Source organism: Lepisma saccharinum, chromosome 3, assembly GCF_977018435.1.
Source record: "Lepisma saccharinum chromosome 3, izLepSacc3.1, whole genome shotgun sequence".
Lineage (NCBI taxonomy): Eukaryota > Metazoa > Arthropoda > Insecta > Zygentoma > Lepismatidae > Lepisma > Lepisma saccharinum.
Window position 1 is genome coordinate 59367675 of NC_139231.1, and position 27420 is coordinate 59395094.

The following is a 27420-nucleotide window of genomic DNA, read 5'->3' on the forward strand; positions in this document are numbered from 1 at the left end:
CACACCAGGTGTACAATTTCTCAACAACTGTTTCCAGGTAATGATCATCCACCCTTTATCCCAATCCACCAAAACCTCAGTATGGAAGAGATGGGAGGAGGTTTACATATCAGTCATCAGTACAAACATACCCCCTGACTTAAAAGAGGCCACTCCCTAACTCTTCCAACCAAGGCCATCTATAGCCCCCTCCCCTTTTGTTAAAACTGAAATCGCATAGATACTGAGAGTTTGGAATTATCATGAAAAGGTACCATAAATACTAGGTATGTATTTATTATCAAAGTATCTTATGACAATGTATTTGCACATATCTTGTGCCCATAAACATTGGCACAAGTCAATCCTCTAAAAACAATTTTAAAATATACATTATAATTTATGACCAAGTACTGTGAATATAGTGCATACGACAGCTGCATAACCATTAATGGCACTGGCAATCAATACATTGCTTCACATAAATATGAAATACTACATATAAAAATACCATGTTGCTCATAATCATTACACCATAAAAATCTTCTCAACACTATTTTTTTACAATCTTTGGCAATTCGTAACAGGTAAATATAGTATGCTTTGTTTAGTGAATTGCAAATCTGCCATAGTTTTGTATATGTGCTGTATGCAACTTTAGTTCTAAGCAAAGTATACCAACATACTTCAATACAGTTATATAAAAAATATATATCCTATAGTAAATATTGTGTAAAGCTGAACATTTCCAGATCCGAGAATATTTGCATTATCATACGCTAGATTTCAACACTTTTATTGGGGAAGGTAGAAAGTATTTAGGGTTTTTCACATATAAAATGAATGCTTCTGTTGTAAGTGGTTTCGGTAGATTACTTGCCTCATTTTATCACAAGCTTGGGGAAAGAGGTATTTGGCCACCATTTCACCCACAAATCCCACCTGTGCTTATTATAAAGATTGACTATCAGTTGCTTCAATATCTACGTAAAAAGGACTAAATAATCTACATTCAGGGCCACTGGTTTTTCATATTCATGACATTTTCACCGTTACTATTACTTCATAATTGATGCAACTGGTAATCGGACATGTCCATTTAATGTATTGCATGAAGGAACAGGGAAGTTGTCTCATCATTAATGGGTTTTCACTTAAATAATCATCAGGGGAAAAAAAATACCACTTTTGTCACTTAAAACTGACAGGTTCTTGTTCTTTGAGTAGGGCAAACACTACTTTGAGAACTAAATATTAGGCTGATCCGATACCAAAACCCATGTATCAGTACCCAGGAAATTAAAAAAATGCACCATTTTCTTTATTTTGAAGGGAGGAAAGAAAGAACATGGTTAACAGGTTAAAAGGGGAATTGGATTATGGCGTTCATTCACTTTTGATGGAGCTCCAGGCATTGTCATGCATTCAAATACAATATTATTTCAGTTCATAATTATCCAGATCCATAACTTCGTGAGCTTATCTGGCTCTTGCATACACAACCTTCATGCCACATCTTGTTTACTAATGCTGAAGCAAATATTGTGAGAAGTCACTTTTACTCACAGTAAACATGAAAAACCAGAGACACTATTGATACCCAACATCAGCATCCCCAAAAATTCTGTATGGTGAATATGCCTCAATATTTTTTATATTGTTGTACATTGACCCATGTTTACATACATTCCATGCATTTCTTACCCATCAGAGATTAATAGAAGGGATATACATCCCCCACCAACTTCTTCATAGGCATGCCATGTTATCTAATACAGATTTCTTGAGAATGCATACCGAAGGATACACATACGCCTACAGATCTAGCAACACAAATCAAGTTGGTCAGAAGAAAATTGTCATCTTTATGGAATCAGTAATACATGCCATAAAATTCCGATAATTCATATTTCTTTTTGGCAGAGAAGCCAGGTAATGGTAAAAATCAAGTCATACATGATGCAAAATTGTTTGTGGACATTTCAGGGTGTTTCACAGTAAATCTCTAAGAATGACAATTTACTCCTGACTGTATAATGCATTCTGCTGACTAAAATGTTGGGCAGAAGACTGCATGATATATACATTCAAAAACAAAAAGTGTAAATAAAACTGACTCATCTCTAGAGGTAACTGTTGACTTTGCTAGTAAAGACTTCCTAACACACACACCATATCACCAGTCTTATTTTCAGCTACCTTCTTCAATTGGTAGACACTCGTTAATCCAGTTGTACAGGTCTAGCAGCTCTCCCCGTTTCAATTCATGGAAGGTGTTGTTCAGTGTGTGAAATTGACCAAGGACTCCCAACTTATCCAAGTTCTTGAAAGTGATTTCACCCCATTCTGGTGGAACTAGAGTATCCCTGTCCCCATGACACATGAACAGGGGTGGTATACTCTCATACTCCATCTTTGACTTTAATGCCTACGAAAGACAGGTAAAAATTTCAATTTCTTTCAGATTGGGGCAAATTTACACTGTACGTTTAGAGACTATGTAACTAAGGTTACTGTTGCATGCTTATTTAGCACTGAATTAGTATTAATCGTAGGAATATTTGAATACAAAGTTAATACTTGTACTAATTATGATATTCAGAAGTTATCGATCTTATTACAATTCTTGGTAATTCCAAATGTTACTGTACTCGTCATCATGAACAGGTACATGTATCTGCAGCAATGCAATCATAAAACATATCATGTTTCAACCCTTGAATATGAGGAGCTTTCATATTATGGGAATGAGAGATGCAGCAGTAAATAACTATAGAGAAACTTAGTACTCAAGGTTTCCATGAAGCTGTTTTTAGTTTTATATTAATTTCGGTGGCCAGTGGCCAATATACTCATTGGATTGTTGATTGATTGAGTTGGTGTTTGAAGTCCACTTTATGCACAGTAAGGCTAGTTGGGACTGGACCTACAGTTTAAAGTGGGATCCGAACCACTATGTGCCTCCACCAGGTATTGAACCCACTATCCTCATAGGAACTTGTTACATTGTTGCTTGGTGCATTTCTCTTGCTTTTTATTCCTCAATTGCTGCTAGTTGTGCTGTTGTTGCATGTCTGCCTGCATCCATAACATCGGTGAATGGAAGATGACGCAGGCAGACATGCGACAACAGCACCCCAGACAGCAATCATGGAACAAAAAAACACAGAAAAAAAAGACAAACAAAAACCCCAATAAGTTCCAATGAGGATGGTGGCAGTGGCCACCAAAATTAATAGAACAAACTAAAAACAGATTCATGGAAACCTTCAGTACTAAGTTTCTACGTAATTATGAGACGGTTCTTCAGGACCAGAAATTTAGAACATATATAACACCAAACAACTGTGTACTGTATGTTCTGGGTAATCTAGGATGGCCTAATTGAGATTGTAATGAAGCAACATAAATTTCACTCTTGTTGCATCATGTGATGTAGAGATTTCTCTGTGGCTACAGACTTGTGTGTAGGAGATTTGCTTTTGTAAATTTTGAAGAAAAAAAAACCTTAGTTGAATATTGTAACATGAATATTGAAACTGGTGCTCATATAACAGTCACTAAAAACTGATAATTTGTTTGTATTTTTGTTATTTAGTGTCTGATCTCTGCTACTTTTGGCTAATCGAAATTATGGGGAGCAGTGATGATTATATGCAAGTGATCAAAAGTTATGAACTTCACTACTGAGCCAGCTAAAAATCAATTACTTCACATATTTTGAGTTGTAGATGTAGTATTTTACTTGGTCTATATTCTGTAGAAGAGCGGAGTAACTATTTTCCTTATTGCCACTCCTGTTCATCTTCATTTTGCAAAATTTATTTTCATGACATATGTGCATGCATATTTTCCTACAACTTGGGTTGTAATGTAATAACTCCACTGATAACAATATGATCACTTGAAACAGAAGTGTCCTCGATTGTATCATGATCAGAAAGATAATTGAACGGTGGGCAGAAAACAGCAAATTAATAAGATAGTATTTCATGCCACATGGAGGGAAATTTCCTTTCGCACAGTGAAATCAAGGGCAGACTTTTATGTGAATGTAAAAATGAGAAATTTCACGAAAAAATACCACAACTGCTTCGTATGTTAAATTACAGCTCATTCGAGTGTATCATATATTGTGGTTCCTATCATTGTGTAATTTACTTGCCCCAAATGAAACTTAATTATGATTTAAAACTGGCTTGGGCAGTGGCGGCAATTGTGTTACAAAACTTGGGGGGGGGGGGCAAATGCCCTCCCTCACCCCCCAATCGCTGCCTCTGGGCTTGAGAATAATCTTTCCATTAATATTTTATATATTCTATTTAAAGTGGCTACACCAACAAAAAATAGCAATTTCTCTTTGTATCATGCAAATATGTATCTGATAATGTTAGAATTGCATTATGCTTTCTGGAAGTCATATTTATTAAAGAAAGATATTACAAATCTCATAAGGAAATATAATCAGTAAAACACATGTAAAGAAATGCACATTTAAACTTACACAATCCTCACACAGGGCAGATACGTACTATTGTATCAAAGAACGAATAATGCACAAAAAGCACAAGATCTAAGAATAAGCAATGCATAGCACACTGGGAAAATTCTGAAGAAAATATCTTGCTCAGATTAATTTGAAAGGGACTGACTGTATCCTCCATCTGGGAGATGGACTCATGGACTCATTGTCTTCGGTGCAGAAATCTGTCACTAAGGTGGCTAATTTAATTAATTTCTCATTTTCATACTGTTAGATTGAAAGAAATGGAGAGAAGTGGAAAGTCTGTGGCCTTTGTTAAAGGATCATATGCAGATCTCCTGAAGTTAATGAGAGAAACCACACCAAAATCTGTCATCATGACAAGCAATGAGATTTGAACTTCTTTATAGTGGAGGGGAGTGGGAACTCCAGCTGCAAAGGGCTCATAAACTGGAATAAAATAGCTTTGAAAAGGGCCAGTACCGGAAAAAATAAGTTTGAAATGTGGTAAAAATATAAATAACAATCTGACATAACTTGGCAGAAAAAGTAATTATATATGGAGAGATGTTAGCCTCACTGTATTGTTAGCGCCAAGCCTCCACATACATAAAAGCCTGCTCCTGCATATACGTCCATCACCTTAGCAGCACACACAAAAGCATTCAGTCACTAAGAGTGCAAAATCAAAAAAGTCAATATTATTCTCAAAAGTGGGTTTTAATTCCCTATGGCTGATTCATTCCAGTTTATTCCACCATTAGTGAACAGAATCTACCAACAAGAGGATGCATGTATCTGGTAATGATGAATTGAGAACATTTTGTGAAAGACAGGCACATCACTATAAAAAATAAAAAGACACTCATTAAAATGAGAATTTGAAGTGGGAGAACTTAACAAGTCGACAGCTTCAGGTAGTTGGGTTGTATAGTAGGCAATGACATTAGAAGAATAGCAATAATAGCAATACAGAGGAAACCTTCAATAGACTTAGTTTTTCTGTGAACCTTTCATTGATTTGCTTTATTTTACTTCTTTTTGTGTCTGGCAGAGTGATGACATGATGAAATTGATGAATGGATACTCACAAACATACATGCCCAGGCTGGGATTCAAACCCAGGACCCCTGGCATCGTAGCACAATGTGTTAAACACTGCCACAGAGGCCTGCTGTGAATCTTTGAACTAAGGAAGATACTAATTAAGTTACTTCTGTGGAGTGTATCATTGTATGGTGCACTGCCCCCACATCACCAAATTTCCATTGCTTAGAGGAAATTTTAAAAAGAACCTCCAAATTATTTATTTATAAAATGTTGCATGTAGATCACAATCAGCTTCATCTTTCGAGGTATTATACTTCTGAGGATATTAACTAAGTAAAATGTAAATGTAGTGTGTATATATTAAAAACTACTACTACATATTGAATTAAAATTGAATAACGCATGTGCTTAATTTATTATGTAGTCAATATTATTAATTTTTACAAGAACAATATATACACTGAAATATTGAAACTTAAGATTGGAGATCTGGTTTTGTCCATAGGCAAGAAAAAAAAACATCAACCTGACAATGTAAACACTAATTGTAGTAGCCACTAGAGATGTCTATGTTAATGACAAGAGACTGGTTAAGCAGGTTTGAATACTTTCTTAGTTCCATAAAACTTTCAAGATGGTGTAGAAAAAACATGTATGTTTCCAGAAATGAAATATCACATAATATTCTGAACTGAAACATTTCCAAAACTGAAGGAATCCTATAGCATATATTTTTATTTCTATCTAATACTTACCCTACCAAAATTCTTAAAAAATAATTTTCAAAATTGTTATATTTTCATAATGAATATACAGACTTAATAAGGACCGTCTAGTTCTCCACACTACATTTTTCAACACCAGGTTGAAAATGCACTGTGAAATCATACAAATTAACAAATGTCTGTTTGCAGCTTTAAACGTACATTTCATTGGTTAGCACACACCACGTGACTATACACAGCTCCAGAATGTAGTGCAAAAACAGAGCAGACATTCAATGCACAACGTGGCACAAAATCAACGAAGTACAGGCTCGGTGTTGCCTTTTGTAACCAACTAGACACGTGAGTGCAAAGAGTCAAAAAGTGCAGCAAACTAGACAGGACTATTATGCGAACAAGGAAGTTACACAATTGTGCAAATAATAATTCATGACACCTGTACTTACCTCATACACCACAGAATTGTTGTTTAAAAATGATGACAATGCAAACACCCCTGCAACTTGTGGTAAGAGTCTGTACCCTACATGCATCGCCATAGCACCTCCCATAGAAAATCCTCCTGGAAAAAAAAAGAAAACTCCAATTCAACATTATATTTTTAAAAACTTCTTACGCCAGAAGAATCAAGACCTAACTCAGATAGTGGTTGAAATAATAAACAGCACAAAACATTAAAAACATAGGTCAGACCTAAGTTTTTAATGTGTTTTGTGACATTTATTTTATTATTCCCGCTACTAAGTGAGCCAGATTATAGTTATATATAAAAGAACTACACATAACACTTCAAACATTATAAAATTTAATGAACTATTTACATGTAAGAATGAATGCTCCATCCATTGCATCAATTAGTTTGGTTACTGAGTAATGTTCGAGTGTAAGTTGCACGTAGTGCAAACACTTCGTCCTATCATACATGTTCTGAACGTGAAATCAGTTGTTTTTTAATTATAATTATTATTTTGGAAGCTGGACATGGGCCTGAATGTGAAACACAGGAAATGGAATACAGAAATGGAGTAAAATGGTCAAATCATCACTCAACCCCCAACCCAACCTCTTGTTGTAATCTATTTCAGGCTTCCTTCTTCTGACACCCACTGTTGAAGCTAGTGCTGCAAAAAGTCCACAAGCTCTGAAACTATTACATTTTGGATAAAATTGATGCACTCTTTCACAAGAAATAAACTTTCAAATGACTCAAGAAAATTTTCATTTTACTACAGTCAAGTTTTTCCATCTATTTTTGAGACATTCTAAGTAAGCAAATAAAACCAAATAGTGTGTGTGTATAATGCACACTTTCTTTCAAAAATTTTTGCCCCCGAAAACTGTGCTGAATGGAATAATTCCGACAGCCCGCATGAAACCATACATATTTTTACTATGTCACTGCATATAACATGTATGTATATATCAACAGGCACAATTACCAGCTTGGATTTCTTCGGTAATGATAATAATAATACAGAGTTATTATAAAGTTTCGATCCATTTCTGTGAAAAACAGATATTAGAATCAAACCAATAATGAGAATGGAAAACCCTAACACTTAGTAACACACCTAGGGGCCGACTCCATGGGGCTTGGGGGGCTAAAGCCACCCCCTCAATGTTAACGATGTGGGGGCAGAGCCCCCCCCCAAATAATTTTGCTTAAGAGGATCTAATGTATTATTTTGCTTCTCTTGTAAAGTTTACTCTGAATTGTGCCACATGAACTTAACTTTAAATACACATTTGAAATGTTCTAGACCATGAACTTTGGGGGGCTATGACTGGAGACAGCAAATCACATGACTTATTACTATATACTAAGTATATAATTATTATTTAGTAATATACATATGTTAATCAGAGACATAATGAATTTAGCCAACGAGGAAACTCCTAAAAGAATGCAAATATTTAGGAATATTTTTGATGTGCATGAGAAGGCTGGCCATACTGGACTGCGACCACTTTGCCCTCATCGGTGGACGTTGAGTACCTCCAGTATGCAACAGATCTTAAGGAACTATGAGAATTTTTTGAGAAATTTTCTGAAGATTCTACTGACGCAGCATCAAAATGTACTGGATACCTGGAGACAATGCTTCACTTCAAGACATTTTTCTTTTTCTCCCTCTACTGCCATGTGATGCGTCCAATAGAAGAGGTAAACTGTATGATTCAGTTTCCACGCATTGGTGCTACAAAAGTGGAATCAAAACTAAAATACTTGACTGACATCTTTCAAGAAAAGCGAATGGGTTTTGAACAGTTCTGGCAGAAATGCACAGAGGGCAAACTCAGCCTCGTTGATGAGCCAGAATTGCCCCGGCAACGTCACGTCCCTAAAAGACTTGAAAATCCTGATGCTGCCAAAACTCACAAGTTCTACACTCCAAAATAGCATTATAAATCAATATACACTGACGTGTGTGACACAACAAAATCATGTGTTAAACAAGGACATGAATCTACAGGACTACAAAAAGTAACAGCCGTAGAGAAAGATTGCATTTCAGCTGTGAACACTTGCACAACAAAATTTCAGCAAATGCGAGAATTATTTCGCCAAGATTTGGATGCCGATAGGCTCTCCTTACACATGTCCATGCTTGGTGATATTGCCAAACAGAAGAAAGTGGTTCTAACTACCATGCGTGACATAAGGAAGTTTCTTTTGGAAGACAGCACCCTCCAGGAGCTTCTGCCTGAAGTTGCCAAATTCATGATGGTCCTCTGCACTGTGCCAGTGACGACAGCCACAGCCGAAAGGTCATTCAGTGCTATTCACTGACTAAAGACATATTTGAGATCTACAATGGGGCAGAAGAGACTAAGCAGCTTAGCGGTAGTCCACATACATCAAATTGTGCTTGATAATTTGGACCTGAGACCGCTCGTTAATGAGTTCATAAACAAATAACCCAGTGCGTAGAGCAACTTCTGCTTTATTTTTAAATCATGTTCATATGTTTTTGTTGAGTATGTTAATCTACATGCTATTTTTATTATTATTGCAAAATTCAATTTAAAAAGTAAAATATTGTAGCAGGAACAAAAAAGTAAATCTATTTTCCTGCGATTTGTGTTAGCTTTTATGGAAATAATTAAATAAAACTGTTAAATATTGTAAATATTCGTTATTTTATGGGTACGTCAACACTAAGGTTATTTTCAACCCGTCACATGTCTGTTGCGGACATTAAAATGCACCCATGTCCTCGCCGGGACTCGAACCCGAGACCTCTGGATCAAAGCGAGTTGAGTCGACCACCCAACACGCTCGGCTACCGAGGCCGGCATAAGACTGTTAGGTTGACCTCGTAATGTAAATACATACTTTTCAATAAAAATGTTAATAAAAATGTTAATTATCTAAAAAAACAAATGAGCAGACAAAAGAGACAAAGAGACTTTGAAAAATTTTATAAACGTTTTTCATGTTACATTTTATTTGCATGAGGAATATAATAGCTGCTTAAAAATTCCTATACGAAGAAGTAATTTTTATTTTTAAAAAAGGGAGGGAGTGAGTCATTCATTCATTTATTTCAGTGATCACAGCCCCCCCCAATAATTTTGACAAGTCGGCGCCCCTGGTAACACATAATCTATCAAAACTTCTACAGATAATGTAAACTCAACCTCAGAGTAACACATAATCCATTACAGGTTGCACTGAGCCTTATTCCAAATGACCACACTGCACGTCCACACAAAACTCCCAGTGACGCGGACGTGCAGTGTGGTCATTTGGAATAAGGCTCAGTGCAACCTGTAATGGATTATGTGTTACTCTGAGGTTGGGTTTACATTATCTGTAGAAGTTTTGATAGATTGAGTGTTACTAAGTGTTAGGTTTTCCATTCTCATTATTGGTTTGATTCTAATATCCGTTTTTCACAGAAATGGATCAAAACTTTATAATCACCCTGTATAAAAAACACAAAGTGAAATGGCCATTGCCCATGATTTTTCACCTTGTAATAGAACGTTTTGAAACACCAGAAAAGCTGCGCCATTCTGGCAGAATTCGAGCATGCACCTCCTGTCACATGGGAATATTTATCAGTAGAGTTTGTCGGGTGAGAAATAATAGAAAATAATTCACTGAGTGCTGCAAATTAACATAATTTTGATCTAAACACAGTGGAGGGAGAGGAGGGAGGTGGTGTGGGATGGTGACTCATCGTATACACAAGACATATTATCCTCTTAACAACAGGTGACTCATTGAATAGGCACTATGTCATTCACTCTTGATGGGCATAGCAACAGCTTTAAGACCTACAATTAAGAAAGCCATTTCTTGAACCTGAATTGTACTGTGCATTATATAGAAAATATAATAGTTAGTCTCTTTTCCCCATCAAAAACCTGGGTGCGCATTACACACACGTAAATACTGTACTTAATAAATTAAAACTGATTCTAATTTCCCATCAAAAGTTTAAACTAAGAAAAAATACAATTAGATTTAAAATAATAGCTTTTGACAACATCAACAGTTCATAAAAACACAAGAATCATATAAATTTATTCACATGAGCAATGATCTTATACAAGGGTTGATCAAATGAAAAGGTACGAAACGTCGTAACAACGGAATCGTTTATATAATACCGATGCCGCGATGGGAGAACTTAGCGTGATATGTAGGGGTGCGATTGGAGTCGCCACGCGGCATCGGAGCATGCAGGGGAACGCGCATGCGCAGGAGAGAGCAGAGACTCCGATACAGAGTGCCGTCCAAGTGACGTGGCAGTGCGTGTTAGGACAGGATGGCGTTAACATTGGCAAGGTGTTGCTTACCGTGTTTTTCGATGTGCAAGGTCCGCTACTTGTGGAATTCCTTGAACACAGACAAACCATTAACTCTGATGTGTACTGTGAGACACTCCGCAGCCTACGCAGGTCCATCAAGAACAAAATACCGGGGCTGCTCACGGAGGGTGTGGTTCTGCTCCATAACACACGTCCACACGTCTCCAGGGTCACACACGCGGAACTGGCCAGGTTTAAGTGGGAGCAGCTAGACCATCTGCCCTACAGTCCGGACTTATCCCCCTGTGACTTCCATGTGTTTGGTCCCCTGAAAAAGCATCTCAAAGGAAAGTGCTTCACCTCGAACGATGAACTCAAGGACGCTGTGAAGGACTGGGTCGCCTCACGGCCAAAGGAATTCTGGGAAAAAGGAATCATTCGGCTCGTTCATCAATGGGATCAATGTGCTCAGGCCTATGGAGGATACTTTGAATAAAGTATTCATTTACACTGTCAGTGTCGTTTTGTACCTTTTCATTTGATCAACCCTTGTAGTAAAAAGAAACAAATATGTATAAACATAAAAATCGGAACATTTGGAATAAAAAGAAAGTTGGGTCAGGGGTTAAAAGAAAAGGTTTGTTCTAACTAAATTGAGACACCTGGTAGCCTTACCCTATGGTCTGAATGGTAACAAAGCAGGTTATACTCAAGAGATCAAGATGAAATTCAGGTATAATTCCATGTTTCAAGGTCAGTCTAAAACTGATACTATTTTGTACACAAATATCAATATTAAAAGGATTTTTAGTTGTTTCAAGTGTATCCAAAAACCAACCCTAATGCGATGTTCATATGCTCATGTCCTACATTTTAGCCTCGTGTCCGGCATCCGGGAGGAATTGGAAAAACATCACAAATGTCCTACTGTTTGAACGTCATGTAATTTGAACTAAAAAAATATGTTTCAGTTGAACAAATAGAAATCAGAGTGAAATTATTTATCTGCTGATGGAATTTCCCCCTTACAACCTGCCAACCTTGATAATCTACAAGTTTGCCGAGTAGCAATATGTTAAATACTTATCACTATCGCCACTACAGCGCTGTAGAAATACTGTTACCATATAACCTATTTCTAATCTGTGTACTGATACATTATAATCAGTCTCTCCTCGGACGGAAGCTTTGTTTGCATTTGCATTTATTGGTAGTTGGTTGGTGCAACTTAGTTGATTTCGCAAGGATGCCGAAGAGAAAATGCAAATTCAAGGATGTTTCGGAAACCAAGTACAAATTCTTCCAAGTCAGACGAAATGAATTTGAAGCGGAGTGCCATATTTGCCTGCCAGAACATATGTATCTGTAGCACACAAAGGTAAGCAATTGCAACTGACTATTTTTTTTCTTAGTTATAAAACTCCTATATCACAAATGGTGTATTGAGGGTTTATTTTTATTGCCACTGCAAAGCATTATGCAATGTAAGCAGCAGATTGTTGGAAAAGTTTTAGTACATAAAAGCATGCTCATATCTGCAGTCTTCAAGTAAACAAAGTGACCATAACTGAAATCAGAGCACGTGGATTGTAGACAAATTCAGTGTATTTTCAATCGGTTCATTTTGTTCAAAGCTTATTATGCTTTTCACTTTTTGGAATGGACTGGTGCACTCAACTATTTTAACGGTTGTATATTTCCATTCTCTAAAACTTTTCACAGTAACTTAAAAACATTTATGATTCTGAGTGAATGTGATTCCTCCAAAACTAAAGGGAAGGGAAATCTATTACAAACCTTTGATCTACTGTATCTCCTGGAGAATTACGTCTGAATTTTTTTATTCAATTGATGTTGATATTTTATGTGTGTGAAAATTGAAAACAACAGATATTTCGCCACAAAATATCGCCATGTAAGTACAAAACCTATCTGAATACTTTCACAGATTTTTATTTGTATAACGAAAAAAAAAGCACGTGTAAATGATAATGTCATGAAACTTAGTAAATTTAACACAAAAGGAATAAAGAAACCTCGCTAGCAGCATCGAACCTATTACTCCCAATGCAAATATGCAAAATTATTAAATCATTACATTTAACACTCTTTTGCATCTTCTTTTAGTTTTGTATATATTATTTACGGGTGTTTACTGATATTTTGCAAGATTTATAAGAGTGTTTGGAAGTTCTTTAGAATGTTGGAAAGTATTGTAGAAGTAAGTTTGAAGCTTGGAGAAACTAATTAGCATGGTTACAAGCTTCACTAATTATGTATTATCTACCTTGGAAGCCCGAGTTCCAATTGTATAATTCCCAACTACACATGGGGCACAGGCAATTTTTACATTGCTCAATTTCTGTTTGTCTGTTAACACACACGTCAGAAGCTTAGTCATCACTTACTGCATGTTTTCTGAAGAATGATTTTTCCCATCTGTATAGTTCTTTCTTTTAATGATTTTCTTTTTTTTTGGCCGAAGTATCTTTTGTTTTATTGCGATTTCATCATGCTACGACTGCAATTTTTACATGGTTCAATTTTGATGTATGTCTGTTAACGGAGTTTTAGCGATTACTTAAGATTTTCTTCAATATATGCATTCGTGGTTAGGTTAGGCAGGTTAGGTTTGGTTCCCTTAGCATTAAAATAAAGTCCCTAAATGCATTCTATTGGGTTGGTGCGAATGAAATGTCCGGCCCAGGTGCGTCATTGCCAAAGGCCAAAAAAATCAAAACTACAATACCTGGTTAATCAAAATAGTCACCGTCTGCAGCCACGCACTTTTGTCATCGCTCACCCAACAATTGGATTCCATGGCGAAAGAAGTCTGGAGTCTGCGACGCAAAAAACTCATCAACGGCATGTTGCACCGCCCGATCAACAGCGAAGGTCTTTCCTGTCAGGAAGTGATCGAGATGCCGGAAGAGATGGTAGTCAGTGGGAGAGAGGTCGGGAGAATATGTTGGATGAGGAAGGGTTTCATATTGCAACTCATGGAGAGCCTGCTCCATCCTTTGCGCGACACGTGAGCAAGCATTGTCGTGCAACATGAGGACACTATGTCTGTGGACCATTGCTGGATGCTTCCGGAGAAGTTTTCGGTGAATTTCATGGAGTTCAGCACTGTAACGATCTCCATTGATGGTTTCACATCGCCTGAGAAAGGCAAGATGGATCACACCCACCATAGACCACTAGACCACGATACCAGCAACAGCACCTTCCGTGGGTGGAGAGGTGGTTTCGGAGACCACCCTGGACGTTGATCACGATCCAACCATTGTCCTGATCATTTACGATTGTCATAGCAGATCCATTTTTCATCTGAAGTGACAATCCGATGCAGGAAACCATCCCGGTTATTCCTTACACTCAGAGAACTGCACACCTCCGGACTGCGAGTCTTGTTGACCGGTGAAAATCATGTGGTACCCATGAGTCCAACTTTTTCACTTTACCGATCGCACGGAGCCGCCGAACAACAGTGGTATGGTGTATGCCTAACTCGTCTGCAATGGCACGAACACTTTTCCGAGGGTCCGCTTCCACGGCGTTCCTGAGGAGCTCATCCGAACATGATGTTGGTCGATGGCCACGGGGTTCATTTTGTAATGTTGTGTCACCGGAACGAAATTTGATAAACCAGCGGCAAATGGTGCGTTCATTTACCATTCCTGGCCCAAATGCACTGTTAGTGTTTTTGGCGGCTTGCTGAGCAGAATGTCCCAGTTTGAATCCGTAAAGACAAATCACTCGCAATTGTGTGTTCTCCATGGTGCACTTTCAGACGACCCTGTTCAGCAACACGCTGCCTCCTGACTGTCTGGGTGCTCCAGCCTGTTTGCTGGACGTATACAGAGTTTATGACGTTAGACCTGTGACGTCAGTCAATCCCTGTGTTGTGTTGTTGAGGTGAGTTTCCCACCAGACGTCAAAGCGGACATTTCATTTGCACCAACCCAATACTAAGGTCCCGATTTACTTCTACATTCATTCCCACGCTTCTACGATATTTACTGTCGCTTGTCGACGGAGGATATCTTGTCCATGAGAAGTGCGTAAGGTATTTTTCAAGTTGTTTTTTTTTCAACATAAATAACTGTTTTTCGAGTCCAAACAGTGCTCATTACTTTAAGGAAGGTTCAAATTTTGAGTGACAATGATTTCCAAAATTCTACGATAATTAGTCTTTATGCTAGGAGAAATCATAAAACAATTGGAGCCGTTACCCTTGGAGAAATGAATTGGCACACTTACGGGCTCCACTAATTATTATTTACCGGATATAATTTGAAAAGTAGCTTACATGAGCAACTGTTCTTGGTTTACACACAGTTTGGCAGATTTTTGAGGGGTTTCATGCTTGAGACGAGATGTTGCCCGATGTTGGAAGCATTTTTTAATGTTATTTTAATGGTAAGATCCCTAACTTGATGCACATAAACTAACAATTAAATCACTTAGGGATCTTTTATTAATGCAAGGAGTCATAAGTTTTCAGTTCTTTTGGTTTGATTTACTTTATATTTTAATATTAAATCAATATTTACTGTATATTTGCAGACTTTTGTCATTAATATTTTGTTTACGAGGTGTGAGCAAATATCATGTCTGGTGTTGCTTTGTATTTTCGTTTCAGGTGATATATACACTTGAAGCCTTCAGGCCAGGCTGCTTCAGGCTAAGGTAACAGAAGTACATTTATTCATCATAACACATCTCTGCGTGCCAAAACAACAAGGTGTTGATAAACCATACAAAAACTTTCACTTTCCATTGGGGTGCAGAGGGTCAAGGGTACTGTCTCATGTACCAGTCTCACAATTTCTAGTAATATTATGGATAAGAAATTTAAACTATGTTAAGAAGTAATACAGGGAGGTTATTTCAGTCGTTCACCGCCAGAGTGACGGCCGTTCGGCAGACTCTTCATGCAACAGGTCCCGGCAAATTGCATTACAGGAAGTCCGTAACAGAAACCGCTTGTTTTGTAATGTTTCCACTTTTCACAATTACAGTTACAATTACAATTGAAATAAGCACGTACCTTGTCGCAAGGATGCTGTGTGTGTGTGGAAAAGGTGTCCTCCCAAATACAAATATTTGTGGCACCTTATTTCTGACAGAAAATCTTAGATTAGACATCGCTACTTTATCCTCAGTTGTCGCGACAGCGCCGGCAGCTTATCGGGGGTTGGGTGAGTTGTCAGCCGCGAGAGGGCGATTCATACTGCACGTGTCGGCAGTGATGCCAACCGTAGGGACATGTCCCTAAGCATAGGGACTTTTCACTAAATTTCGCCCGCGTAGGAACGTAGGGACAGATTTTGCCAAATGAGGGAAAACGTAGGTACTTTTTTCAATCTTGGTAAATGACATTTTATGAATTAGTTTATCTGGATACTTTAGCGAAGAGGAGAAAAAAGAACTAACTAACAAATCTCCATCAGAATTTTGGAACATGTTATCGGTTGCCAAAAACTTTCAAGGCAAGTTCCTTTTTGAAAACATTTCCACTCTCGCGAAAATAGTGCTAACATTGCCACATTCTAAAGCGGAAACGGAAAGAATATTTTCTATGTTAAGTGATACAAAAACAAAAAAGGGAAATAAAATGGGACCAGAATTGTTAAAGACTGCAGGAAATACAGCATCACCAACCAACATCTATCTCTGCACAGCAGCAGCATGTATGACTTCAAATAACATAATCAACAGTAAACGACTCAACGTTATTCATTAGGTGTGTGCGGGATCCTTTACTTTAAAAAGTCGTTAATTCTCGACGTTTTCTGCCTTGTAAGTTTCTGGAACTTATCGAAAATTGTAAGTTTTTATTCTAGAAATGCAAAAACAATCACTTAAAGTGAAAATGACTTGTAAAATTCGAGATTTCCAGTGCTTCGGGAAATTTCGAACATTTCCCGTCCCGAAAATTTTCCGACTTGGTCGGGAAATTGCAAATTTTTCAGTCCCGAATGTCGGGATTTAAAAAAATTACCGTCCCGACCCAAAAAATTCTGTCCCGCACACCCCTATTATTCATTAAGGCAAGAATTTACAATACCGGACCCTTCTGTAATTTCTATGCTACGTCTTATACTCACGAAATAATTATTCGTGATGATTTATCTCTAGTTAACATGTTGGGGTGAGGGGGAAAAAATGTTAATTAACGTGTAGAAGTTGTAAAATAAGCATTTCAATTCTCGCAATGATTCTCCGTATACAAGTATGGTAGCCATATTTGTTGATATGAACAAATTACAATTAGTTACGCTGTCTACAGCGTTGCCACACTGTTGATTTCATACTTGGAGAGCATGGATTGTGTAAGAATAGCGGAAGAGAACAGTAAAAAAGTTGTTAATGTTATACAGATTGTTAGGTGGAGTGTGCAGGAGGGCTAATTAATAAACTTATTCATTTCAGTATATTGCCCAAAGAACGTGCTTACATGTGACAGCGACAATCACGATGTAGAAGAACTGATTTGATTACAGGTAAATTTGGCAACATTACATCAATCATAAAATTACAGGATACTAAAATGGCGTCTTCGATGATGTTAAAGTGCTACGAAAAAAATATTTTTTATCGGTTCGTAATCACAATTACCGCAAAACCATTCAGGAATTGCCCCACTGAGCATTCTCGGTAAGGTTAGGTTAAGTTAGGTTAGGCAAGGCAAACATAGTTAAAATTTGGGCTCGAAAAACGGGTAGCCCAACAAACCATTGACGGATAGCCCCACGAACCATTCAGGTACAAAAAAGGTAAAGTGTTCCCCTGTGCATAGCACCACGCCATGAAGGCGTATAGGGGGTGTGAGGGTAACGCCCCACACTTTCTTGATCCGGTCGTGAGTGGGGGTGATGTGATCAGCATCACGCCCCTGACCGCCTTTACCCCCCAGGGTTTCCCCCAGGTACCCATGTTATTCGACGCTGGGTAGGCGCCGGGGCCGCTTCCAGGTACGGTTAGGTTAAGTTAGGATAGGCAAATGTAAATTCGCTCCTTCATTAATTGTGGAAGCACCGAGCAGAAAGATTTGGTAAGTAAATGTGTATATTTTATCTTCTGTTTTGCATGCTCATGAGGTGATAATTTTTTTAGTCGCTTTACTTGGCGTAGGGACATTTGGTCAGTTGTAGGGACATTTTGACTACGTCTGTAGGGACATTGCCGAAAAATGGTTAGCAACACTGTCGGCTACCAGACGTCAGTGTACATTCATGTTCACTTCTGTTTGCGTTTATCAGTACACGTGTTGCTTATACTGTGTTATTGTAATGTGCTACTCATGGCCAGTGCTTTATTGTGTGTTAATTGTTATTCATTCATTAGTTATGTCGTTAAACAAATATAGTCTTGAACAGAGAGTTTTTATGTACGATAATTACGTGAAAACGAATTCTTGCAGAAAAGTGGTCAGGGAATTAAGATAGACAGGATCTCTTGAACCTAAGAAACGTGTTGTATTGCTGTTAAAGGAGGTCATTTTCAACATCTCTTATAACACAGGAGGTTAGTGATCATCATTATTATTACTTTTAAATATCATTTTACGCTTTCGGTTTGCTTTATGCGCCGGGATGCTGTCTTCCCTTTCTGACAACTGACGATAAAGTAACGATGTCTAATCTAAGATTTTCTGTCAGAAATAAGGTGCCAGAAATATTTGTATTTGGGAGGACACCTTTTCCACACACACACAGCATCCTTGCGACAAGGTACGTGCTTATTTCAATTGTAATTGTAACTGTAATTGTGAAAAGTGGAAACATTACAAAACAAGCGGTTTCTGTTACGGACTTCCTGAACGCAATTTGCCGGGACCTGTTGCATGAAGAGCCCGCCGAACGGCCGACACGCTGGCGGTGAACGACTGAAATAACCTCCCTTTATTTTATCATATGAAACTGACACTTGCTTTGCACTTACTCTTTATAGGAGCACAAGATTTGGAGGTGCACCTGGCTTCACAGAAACACAAAAAAATATCAGAAGTTGTCAGAATATACCAGATATAAAAGATTTCTTTGGATAGTCAGTCATCCAAGTCAGCACACAGAGTAAAAGCAGCTGAAGCAGCTCTGGCCTTTCATACAGTGGAGCATCATGCAAGTTACAAGTCCATGGACTACACTCCAAAACTCAACAGTGAAATTTATTTCGATTCAGACATTGCCAAAAAAGTGTCTTGTGCTAGAATGAAGACTGAAGCTATAATTAACAAAGTTTTGGGACCACATTCTGTGGATGTAACTGTTCAGTGTCTTGGTGGAATTTCTTTCTTTGGAGTGTGTACAGATGGAAGTAATCATGGGTCCCACAAGGTTTTTCCCATTCGGATTCAGTTTTTTGATTATAAAGCAGGTGGTATTTACAGCAAAGTTATTGAGCTAAAAACCACCCCCAATGAAACTTCTGGAACAATTTCATCTTATGTTAATGACACATTACGGAGACTTGGTATTGCTGAAAAATGTGTGGCATTTGGAGGAGATAACACAAACACAAATTTTGGTGGTATCAAATGGGCAGGAGTAGGCTGCCCAGCACTAATTCTTCATAATACAATTCAGCATGGGGCTGATACTTTAAAAGTGGATATTGAATGTATTGTGTTGAAGTTGTATAATTAGTTTTCTATATATACAGTTAGAACTGAAGAACTTAAAGAGTACTGAGAGTTTGTGAAAATCAGCTACAAACAATTACAGTCTCATTCAAAAACTAGGTGGTTATCTTTATTTCCAACAATTGAGAGACTACTTCACATGTTTGATGCATTGAAATCTTACTTTCTGTCAATTTCTAGTCCACCAAAGATTTTGAGGAATTTTTTTGAAAATACTTTAAGTAAAGCATATTTATGGCACTTGCATTCTTTGATGTCAGTTTTTTATGGTAAGATAAAGGAAATTGAGAGAAAAAAAAATCTATTCTTGACATTCTTACTGCTCTTCAAAGTGTAACCAAATTGATTCAAAACAGGTTGGAATCATCATTCATTTCGATCAAAACAAAGGAGGTATTATCATGTGCTCGGGAGGAGGCTTTCGATAAATAAGTTGACTCTTTCGTGGAGGAAACTTTAGGGGTTTATAAGGAATGCTGCCATTATTTAACCAAGTGGACCACTTCTTTTGCAGAATTTAATTGCTTTAGGTGGATGGAACTAACTCAGAAAATAAGTATGAAAGACGTTGAAAATTGCATTATTAATTTTTATCCAAAAAAAAGGTATTGTAATTGATGATTCAAAGTGCTGTGATCAATTTTGTAATTTGAATTTGTTCATTGAGCACAATGTTTCGAATGTAGAAAACATGGCATGCCGTGAAAAGTGGGTAAGTTATTTTAATAGCTCTAAGCATTATGAGTGCCATTCAGAATTTTTGAAAATTGCTGAATATTTGTTTGCCATTCCAGGCCACAATGCAAATGTAGAAAGAGTATTTTCGTTAATATCAGCACAGTGAACTGATGAGAGGAATAAATTTCTCAGATTCTGTGAAGGGGTTGGTGCTGGTTCAATATAATTTCAAAGATTTTGATTGTTGTGAGTTTTATAAGTACAGTGTGGATAAGCCTGAAAGTTTGAGGAAAATTGGCTCCTCAGAGAAATATGACTGAAAACACATGTAGTAACAGGTGTATTGTATACCTAGTAGTTTAGTTTATGAATTTTGATTTTTTTTAGAAATCATTAAAAATGTTTTTTTACTCCGAATGTGTTGTGTCCTACATTTTGACTCAATGTCCTACATTTTGGGACAGTATGTCCCACATTTCCCTTACAGCGATCTGGTAACCCTATTCCTTCATAATTCCCTGCATCAATACTAAGTCATGTACTATTCCAGGAATTCCTGGTGAGTCGACACCTGCAAAATATCCTTAAATCAGTACATAAAAACATTTAAAAAGGCAATGCATTTTGACTTTTACATACCGCCAGATCATGCACAACAATCTGTTTCATGGGAGAGGATAAGAGGGTGAAAATAACCCTATATATTTTTTTCAGCCGCCTTTACCTTATAAGGACAACAATAATGAATGATCAGATGAAACTGATGAAGGGACACTCACAAAGAACACCCATGCCCAGGCTGGGAGTCGAACCAGGACCTTTGATGGCAAGGTCGAAAGGAAACCTATTAAACACACACAGCCAGCTGTAAACACACGTTAAATGTATCTCCTTCCTAAAGCTATGCAATTTCCCTCTGAAGCCATGTGTACAATTTTACATATAATTAACAAACGTATTAGTTGAGTGCATAATTGTTGCTAATTGAATTTCATGGTAAAACAGACCCGCAAAAGATGTGTTAAGTGATTGCAAACCACTTACTATCTTTACTTAAGGTAAAGTAATCAGCTTGAAATATTTGGTTCGTAAAATAAAATTATGATTTTCACAAGCATGATTAATCAATGCAGTGAGGAACAGCAACCAAATGTGTGTGTGTGTTTTTTAAATACAAATAATGAAGCAAGATAGGTAGCATGCAAACACAATAACCTCAGCAATTTAAATGCCAGCTGATACCTACAGCAGGCAAGACATTTACATACCGGATTGAGAGGTTAAACTTGGAATCAAACACTAAAACTGTTGAAAACATGCCAAGTGTGTTAGTCATGGCACAGTTGAGAAGGACCATAAAAAAAGCTACCCAAAGTGAAATGTAAAGTTGATGAAAACTTCATTAAAATTATGACAATGCTCCTAAATATTAGTATCCTCAAAAGGAAGCTGATCATAACGTACCAATCAATATGCGGTTCTGTGGGATTCCAGCAGCCACCTCCTTGAGAATCAGCTCTGCTAACTCCTTGCCCATCGGGTCAATGGTCTCCAAGTGCTCAGGTACATTTGGCGCAATTTTCATCCTGTCAAACCACACTGACTGCATCTGAAATAAGGCAAAAATAGATAGTGCACAAGATTTCAAAAACACAATAATAAGCATTTTAAAATTTATATATGTGAGACTGTTTTAATAAATTTGATCTTCCATAAACAGTTGAAACAAGCAGATCAAAAATTACTGGCTTAGATGACACACACACTTACCAAATATTACCCGGTGGAGGCACGTGGCACAATGGTTCGGATCCCACTTTAAACCGTAGGTCCAGTCCAGACAATGTACTGTGCATAAAGTGGACTTAAAACACGAACTCAAACTTAAACTCAAAACTTACCAAATACTGATGTAATTATTGACTAATTTAATTACAGCCAATAAATATATTGTCATTTTAAAAGTAGAAGTGGTAATTATTAAAAAATATATAAAAAATAGTACCTTGCATTGAACTCTCCCATAGCCAGTCATGGCACAGTTTTCTTTTAATGAGCACAACACTACTACTGTGGTCCGAGACTTAAAATACTTTGAACCATACAGGATCCAACATTTTTCAATATTTTATGGCTCAATATCTACTAAGACACCAGATAAATTACATATTTTGGCAGGCTGTTGCTACTACGTAAGTATAATGAGTGGTGAAAATGTACATGTAGGTATATATGTGTAATTATAGTGTTGTTTGTGCTTTATTAATAAATTAAAAAAATGTCAAGCAATTTAAAAAGCCTCACAAAACTAAATGGAATTAAAGAAACATGTGACAGGGAACAAATTAACAGAGTTAACTGTTAGTAAGTCTTAGTACTTACCATGCCATTACTTGGTGTGTAAGGTCTAACTGGAGAAGTTGGAAACAGCACCCGCAGATGACGAAACATGAAATCCTTTCCAAGTAAAGTCCTGATCCATTCTTTGAGGCCTGCTCCTGTATCTCCTACATTAAAACACCTCTGTTAAAACCAATAATTACCAATACATATAAAATTTTAAATCATTCTGACATGTTCATTTCAACATGCACCTTAAAATTTAATGTTACATGTAGAAAAAGTAACAAATCATACCATAAAACAATAAGAATTTCAAGCCCTGTGTTGTCAATGTAACTTTTTTACTTGGTTTGATTTCCATTTATATCTCTTAACATATACTTTAGTGTCTTAGTGATTACTTAGCGTGCATTTGCTTGAAAATGAACTTTACTCTCCTTATACTCCAATAGGATTCACTTTTTGTCACCAGTCATCCCATTACTGTTCTCTTAGTTATGGACTGTTGTTGCTATCTAGGTCGCATGCATGGGATACAAAGGGCTTCCGAATCGGTCCTTTACCTACTCAGGGAGCTATTGTGCAATTTCTTTACGAAATTGTTTTGCAGATTTCAGAGACATGTAGAATAAACACAGGTTGCATGAAAGTTTTTGAGATGAGAAAACAGCATTGCAGTGGTGCATGAATGTTTCCTACCCACATATCAAGTATGTCCTTAATGTTCTCGTAGCATTCAATATATGCATCTACCTTCATGTAGAATTAAAGATCTTATAGTTAATGTTTACATCGTTATTTTGAATTTGTTCCAATGAAGAATCAATTTCGTATACTATTGTACGTGTAATAATTTTTCAATCTTATGGACACAATGTAGCAACAGCGAAAACTAAAAAACATTTTTTCAAAAATTATATTTTGTATATGTTTTAAATACAATTGATGTAGTTCATTTTGAAGAAGAACACATTATTTAACGTTATTTATCAAGCTAGAGTGAAGAAGTTTGAAATGTGTTTCATATTTTTTCCTTCGTTTTTGTTTTACTGAAGAATCAGTTTCACATAATATTCTACGTATAATAGTTTTCAATCTTATGTACACGATGTAAGAACTGCTATTGTAACAAGTAGAACCCAAACGAAAAATCTTTTTTCAAAAATTATATTTTGCGTGTTTTAAATAGAAGTGATGTAGTTCTTGTTGAAGAGCACATTATTTAATGTTATTTATCAAGCTCGGGTGAAGAAGGCTAAAAATAAATGTATTATGAAACACACATTTTGTAATAAAAAAATCACTAGGCTAGTTCATAATACTATAGTGTTCCCCTTTTGTCAGGTTTCTGCGTGTGTGTTTATGTTTGTATTACACATGCAATTTTAGAAACTCTGTACTGCAGAATGTGCACAGTAAACATCTACCCAAGTATATATTTAGTAACAGACTGTATATTTCTCACTTTTTATATGCAAGTTTGAGTCTGTTACTTCCTCCTCATCATTTATTTAGTTTTTAAATTCTGAAATGATACATTACCAGTTGCAGATGGCAGCCATTACTGCACTGTGTGCGGGTTAACTCTGCTTTTACAAAACCTTAGGTTCAAGTTCTTTTTATTTTATTGCGATTTCATCATGCTACGAATACAATTTTAACATGGTTCGATTTTGATTTACTTCTGTTAACACATACTACAGAGTTTTAATGATTACTTAAGATGTGCCGAGTAAATACAGGAGTAGTCTGTGAAATGCCCTGTGGATGGAAAAGGGGAATCTTTGAATAAGGTCCTTTTCACATCATCTTTTCGTCGATTAATATGATTGTTTGGAAGTACAAACGGTGCTAATTACTTTCACGAAGCTTGATTTTGTTCAATATATGCTTTGGTAGTTAGATTAGGCAGGCCAGGTTTGGTTCTCCTAGCATTAAAATAAAATCTGTAAATGCATTATACTAAGGTTCTGATTTACTTCTACATTAATTCCCACTAGCCTACAATACTTAAAGTCACTTGACAATGTAAAATACATTGTCCATCGGAACCATGCATGCTTGCGTTACGTAATTTTTAAGTTTTCATTTTTCCACATAAATAACTTCTTTTTTGAAATCCAAACAGTGCTCATTACTTTAAGGAAGGTTCAAATTTTGTGTGACAATGATTGCCAAAATTCTACGATAATTAGTCTTCCTGCTAGGATAATTTGAAAAAAAATGTAAAACAACCATCCTATTTATCAGCGAAATTACCTTATGTAAATATCTCCCTTTCCCATCTACAGGGCATTTCACAGACTACTCCTGTATTTACTCTCAGCCCATCTTAAGTAATCGCTAAAACTCCATAGTGTGTGTTAACAGAAGTAAATCAAAATTGAACCATGTTAAAATTGCATTTGTAGCATGATGAAATCGCAATAAAACAAAAGGAACTTGGGCCGATAGGATTGTTTGGAAGTACAAACAGTGCTAATTACTTTCAGGAAGCTTCACAATCATTATTCTTCTGAATATTTTTTATTTCTTCTATGAACAAAAAAAAAGCCTAGTCGATGACAAGCATGGACGTTACGTTTGTATAAGGTAGTTTTTACGTCTTTCTTTTACAGATAAATTGCAAGTTTTTGAACTCCAAACAGTGGTAATTATCTTCACCACAGTTGAAATTTATTGTAACAATTATGCAATATTTCCTTCTCCCATGAAACTGAAAAAAATCATTTAAATATTCAAAACCATTCCCCAATCACATTTTTAGTTCACACATGGGAACAGTGAAGGATTTAGCGAGAGGTGCATGCATTAACTATATATAAAGTTTTCATAGCATAATATTACAATGAAGAAAAAGTGTTGAAGCAATCATTTTGCAGCTAGTGAAACGAAATTTACCACAAATACATTAAGATGGACTAGATTTACTGGACAAATAAATCTACACCGGAAATCAAATCAGGGGCTTGTTGGTTACACACTTATACACATAGGCCCTAGGTGTTTAAGCCTTTTTAATACGTCGAAAAATCTTAACATGATATTTCAAGTGTCATGTCTTACCATATGCTTACAGTATATTCTGTGCCCCTTCCAGGAAAACTTCCTAGGTCCGCCTATGGATAGGAATACAAGTTAATAATAAAAACATTTTTTGGCAAAACAATCGTGAAAAGCAATGTTGATGAGGAAACCTTTGGATAAAACTGTAAAATTTAAGTATCCCCGAAACGCATTTCTTCAAATTTACAGGAGAAATTACTTACCGAATGCAGTTTCTTTAGAATTGTGGAAGTTCGGGGAAGTGTTTTCTCACGTCGTTCATTCAATTTTGCTGGTAATCATCTCTTTTTCGATATAAATGTGTGACCGATGGACGAAAGCTCTTGCATCCATTTACTTCCAGGTGGATGTAGCCTGTGTGTGATGACGTAATCCCAGCCAATCCTGGTCAGTGTTTCCAAACACGTGTTTTTGTAACTGAAGAAGCTACGTTTCCGCAAATGGTTTGTGGGGCTATGCGAGAATAGTGTGTGGGGCAACGCATATTTTTTTCCAAAACCAATTTTTAACTATTGTAACCTATACGTGACCCTACCTAACCTAACCTTACCGGAAATGGTCAATGCTATAGCTATGGGTCAATGGTTTGTGTGGCTATGTAGGTATTTTTGGGTGGAGTGGGGTGGAAACACTGCATGCTGACTACGGTAGTGAAACTGACTGCCATTTAGCGTGTTACTGAAGGGAAAAGAAACTAACAAAACTTATTTCATACCTCCAAAATATAGATTATTTCCGTGAAAAAAACGAAATGGCACCTTCCAGAATCCTTAGGAATGCAGAATATGTAAGTACCAATGTGAAAAAGAAGAAAATAAAGAAACTTCAGCCGTTTCGGGGATACTTAACATTTAATGAAAAGGGTAGAAAAGTACATGAATTAGTGGCCAAATACATTGAAAAATGCGAAAAAAACACTTCTACGACCTTCCGAAATTACACAAACTCAATTCCGTTAGTACTTTCTCCTGTAAATTTGAAGAAATCAGATTCCCGGCTTTGATAGTTTTACCAACCTTTGGACTCAAGATTAATTTTGTATTTAAAAAAACAAACAATGTATCACAATGAGCATGCCTACAAACAATAGGAATATAAAACATGTACATATCAAATGGCCTATATGAAATATATTTACCAGAGCCATGCAAGAAAATAACCGTTCCCGTATGAACTTTATTTGTTTGAGCAACTATGCTCAAAGGTCCCATTTTAAGAGCTGATGCTGTCATTTTGTTCCACACACGTTCTGGCACTTTAAACACAACTCCTGTAATTAACCATACACTTAATTACACTACGTAATTCTTTAGCACATCCAACGAGCATGAACGACACTGTTCGGTTTTCTTGAAACCTCCTTACACTTCTGATGTAGGCTGAATCACAGGTAATCCCCAGACATTTGACACGAGTGTAACTTTAATATTCTAACCTTACGAACAATAATATCGTGTAAAAGAATGAATCATTTCTGATTCACCCTCCTGTGCAACTTTTCCACATTAAATAAAACAATAGAATGTGTACTTCCGACACTGTTGCCAGATGCTCATGTTTGACGGAATAACTAGAAGGAACACAAAAAATACAAGATATCAAATAAATGGACATTTCCACTCATTTCTCTTTTACAGCAATTTCAAAAATTACACCCTGGAAAAATGACCCCTGAAAATTCTCGC

General features: G+C 36.7%; 1 protein-coding gene across 1 annotated transcript; it reads right to left on the bottom strand.

The window, feature by feature from the left end:
- Positions 1 to 276: 276 nt before the first annotated feature.
- Positions 277 to 27240, bottom strand: LOC145985073 (lysophospholipase-like protein 1). The gene is made up of 5 exons (XM_083118645.1): positions 26874 to 27240; positions 22709 to 22833; positions 21791 to 21935; positions 6684 to 6799; positions 277 to 2407 (listed from the first exon to the last, which is right to left on the bottom strand). The coding sequence occupies exons 1-5, from the start codon at positions 26965 to 26967 to the stop codon at positions 2171 to 2173; spliced, it is 717 nt and encodes a 238-aa protein (XP_082974771.1). The 5' UTR covers positions 26968 to 27240; the 3' UTR covers positions 277 to 2170.
- Between the last annotated feature and the right edge of the window lie 180 nt (positions 27241 to 27420).